The 2,699-nt window shown below is 61.2% G+C and overlaps 1 protein-coding gene across 1 annotated transcript; it reads right to left on the bottom strand.

Moving 5' to 3' along the window:
• LOC8059797 (protein BIG GRAIN 1) lies at positions 547-2,151 on the bottom strand. The gene has a single exon (XM_021458340.1). It carries the CDS (start codon positions 1,896-1,898, stop codon positions 858-860), a length of 1,041 nt encoding a protein of 346 aa, XP_021314015.1. The 5' UTR covers positions 1,899-2,151; the 3' UTR covers positions 547-857.

The raw sequence follows: 2,699 nt of genomic DNA, 5'->3' as shown, positions 1-2,699 counted from the left end.
GTCCACGGATCTCACTTTTTTTTTCATCTCTTTGCACACGTCGTGCTCGGTTGGCCGCACGCTCAGCCCACAAGAAAAAAAAAATTGCAGTGCAGAGGCTGCTGCAGGGGCAGTCTGTGCGGTTTTTAAGTGCCTAATACAGTGATTACCTAGTACGGTTTGGCGCTCTAGTGCGGTGCCCATCGATGAGATAGAAACGTCGTCAGATATCCAACCGAGCGGGCTCTCCAACCCTTTTTTTTCATCAAGTATCCGAATCGATTGCTTTCGATTGGAATTCGCTTTTCCAAGGCTGAACCAAAGAAAGTGATCTCATACGCCATGAGTGCTTTCTTCTCAACAACAGCTGACAACACGTGGCGGTGGCACGGACTAAATTCATTGCGGCTCGGCTTCGTTCCGTTCCTTCCCGCACAAATTTGCGAGAAGATGCAGGATTTCCTAAAGAAACGGAGAAATGACTGTAACATCATCTATCTGTGAATGAATGAATGAATGAATGAAGGAAGGAAGGAAAACAGAGGGAAAGAAAGAGGACAAAAGAGCTTGGCAAATCGCTGAGTTACTCCATTAAAATTAGAACTAACCACACACACACACACAACGACATGGAGAAGGATGGGAATAAAGACAGGGAGAGAGAGGGAAAAAAAAGGATCCAAGAAATCCTCCCAAAGATCTCACTACTTGCTAGTAGATGAGAGTACGAGTAGCAAACACTTGTTGCCCCAATAATCCCATTTCCCTCACAAACAACCGCTCTCACTTGTATTTTACAGTTACTCCACCACCATTTTACAGTTACCCCTGGCGCTCCGGACCCGGAAAGAAATGAATGATGAATCCCGGCAGCAAGATCACACGACTCTGGTACTCCTCCCGTGCGCGTACCCGTGGCCAATGGCGCGGTGGCCCAGCACCACCCTCGTCGTCTCGTACACTGGCAGCTCGTCCCTGTACGCCGCGGCGGCGGCGCCGGCGTCGGGGGCAACGGCCGCGAAATTCTCGAGGTCGAACAGGTCGGAGCTGGCGTCGCTGCTCTCCTCGTCCTCCTCGTCGTCCTCCTCGTCGCTGTCCATCTCCATCCGGTGGAGCAGCATCTGCTCCAGCTCCGCCACCCCGACCTGCACCCTCCGGCGCTCGACGCCCGGGGCGGGCGCCGCCGCCTCGCCGCCGTCGTCGCTGTCCAGGAACCGCACGGTCCGCTTCGGCTGGCCCCGCGTGGACGGCGTCTTGCTGAGGCAGGAGCGCGAGTAGGACGACGCCGTGGAGCACGCGGACTCCGCCGCCGCGCCCCGCGACGCCGACGCCGACGGCGGCGTCTGCGGCGCGCGCCTGCCGTTGAAGATGGCGTTGAGGAACCCCGCCAGCCGCGCGCCTGGGGAAGCGCCGGGAGACGCCGGCTTGCGGAGCTCCCTCAGCTTGGCGCGGATGTTGGCGCCGGCCTTCTTGGCGGCCTTCTTCTTCTGCTCCGGCGCCAGCGCGGGCGCGGGCGCGGTGGCCGCCGCCCCGGCGGCGGCGCTCGTGCGTATGGGCCGCAGGCGCCGGTGCTGCGACGACTCCGCCTCGGACGACGAGAACCCACCGTAGCTGGAGCACTCGGAGGAGCTCGACGTGGTGGCGGCGTGCGGCCCAGGGGCCGCCGCCCTGCTGCTGCCGCGGTAGCTCCCCGCCAGCGACGCCTTGTAGTAGTAGCTGTAGTGCAGGTCATGGTTCTGCTTCTTGGTCGCTGCCGCGGTGGCGGCGCCGGATGATGTCACCCCATCGTCGGGCTCGTCCATGGACTTGTATATGGCGTCGAGCAGCGTGGACGAGAAGGACGGCTGGTCGGCGTACCGCCTCGCCCTCCCCGGCGCCGCACCCGCCGCCCGCTTGTCCTTGTCCCCCCACCTCTCCATCCCAGCAGAGTCAGACGAACCAATTGACACGCAGAAAGAACACAAGCGCGCGTTCAGTCTCAATGCAAGCCCTGTCTAGCTAGGAGGGAAGCGAGCGGTGGTGCATGGAACAGGGGAGAAGTGGAGAAGAAGAGCTCGCTTCGAGCCGAGCGTGCGCGCTGTGTAGTGTGGTGTGGCGAGAGGGTGGTGGAAAGCTGAGTGGGGAGGAAGGCTGGAAGGGGTGAGGGGGCGAAGCGATCGGCGTGAAGATATAGCGGCGGGCGGGCGGAGGGAGGCGCCGACGTGGCGACGGGGAGGTGGAAACGAAAACGGGGGTGGGGGTGCGTGGGCCCCACCGGCAGGGAGATCGCCATCACCCACCCAGACCAGACCCAGCGTCCCCCCCCGCACGCCCAAACCCAATTAGCCGGGCGCCCCCCCCCCCCCCCCCCCCCCGGGAGGCGTTGCGTTACCCCCGCAGGATGTACCGCGCGCTGTGTCTAAAACTTGCTGCTCTCGCAGGCAGCAGCGGTTTCACGCGCTAGCATTTCATCGGGAGGTTACTGCGCGCTGCTGTGCCGTGTACCACCGTGGGATAAAATTCCTGAACGTTCCCGTCTCGACACCACGCGTCACGACCCAGGTTTTATTTTCATCCACCGTCCTGTGTCGTGGATTTAGGGATATACGTTATGCTGCAATGCACCACCAACGTGCTGCTCGGCGAGGCGCGCGCGTACGTACGTGTCATGCATGTGCCCGCGCCCGGCTGGACATGCAGACCAGCGAAATAATCTCTCGGTCTCAACAGTCTACGGTTCA

This window comes from Sorghum bicolor, chromosome 1, assembly GCF_000003195.3.
Source record: "Sorghum bicolor cultivar BTx623 chromosome 1, Sorghum_bicolor_NCBIv3, whole genome shotgun sequence".
NCBI classification, from domain to species: Eukaryota; Viridiplantae; Streptophyta; class Magnoliopsida; order Poales; family Poaceae; genus Sorghum; species Sorghum bicolor.
The sequence above is the reverse complement of the archived record's forward strand: the minus strand, read 5'-3'. Positions and strand labels throughout refer to the sequence as shown.

Excerpts from the sequence above, each read along its gene's own strand:
- LOC8059797 (XM_021458340.1), bottom strand. The coding sequence starts at position 1,898 with ATGGAGAGGTGGGGGGACAAGGACAAGCGGGCGGCGGGTGCGGCGCCG.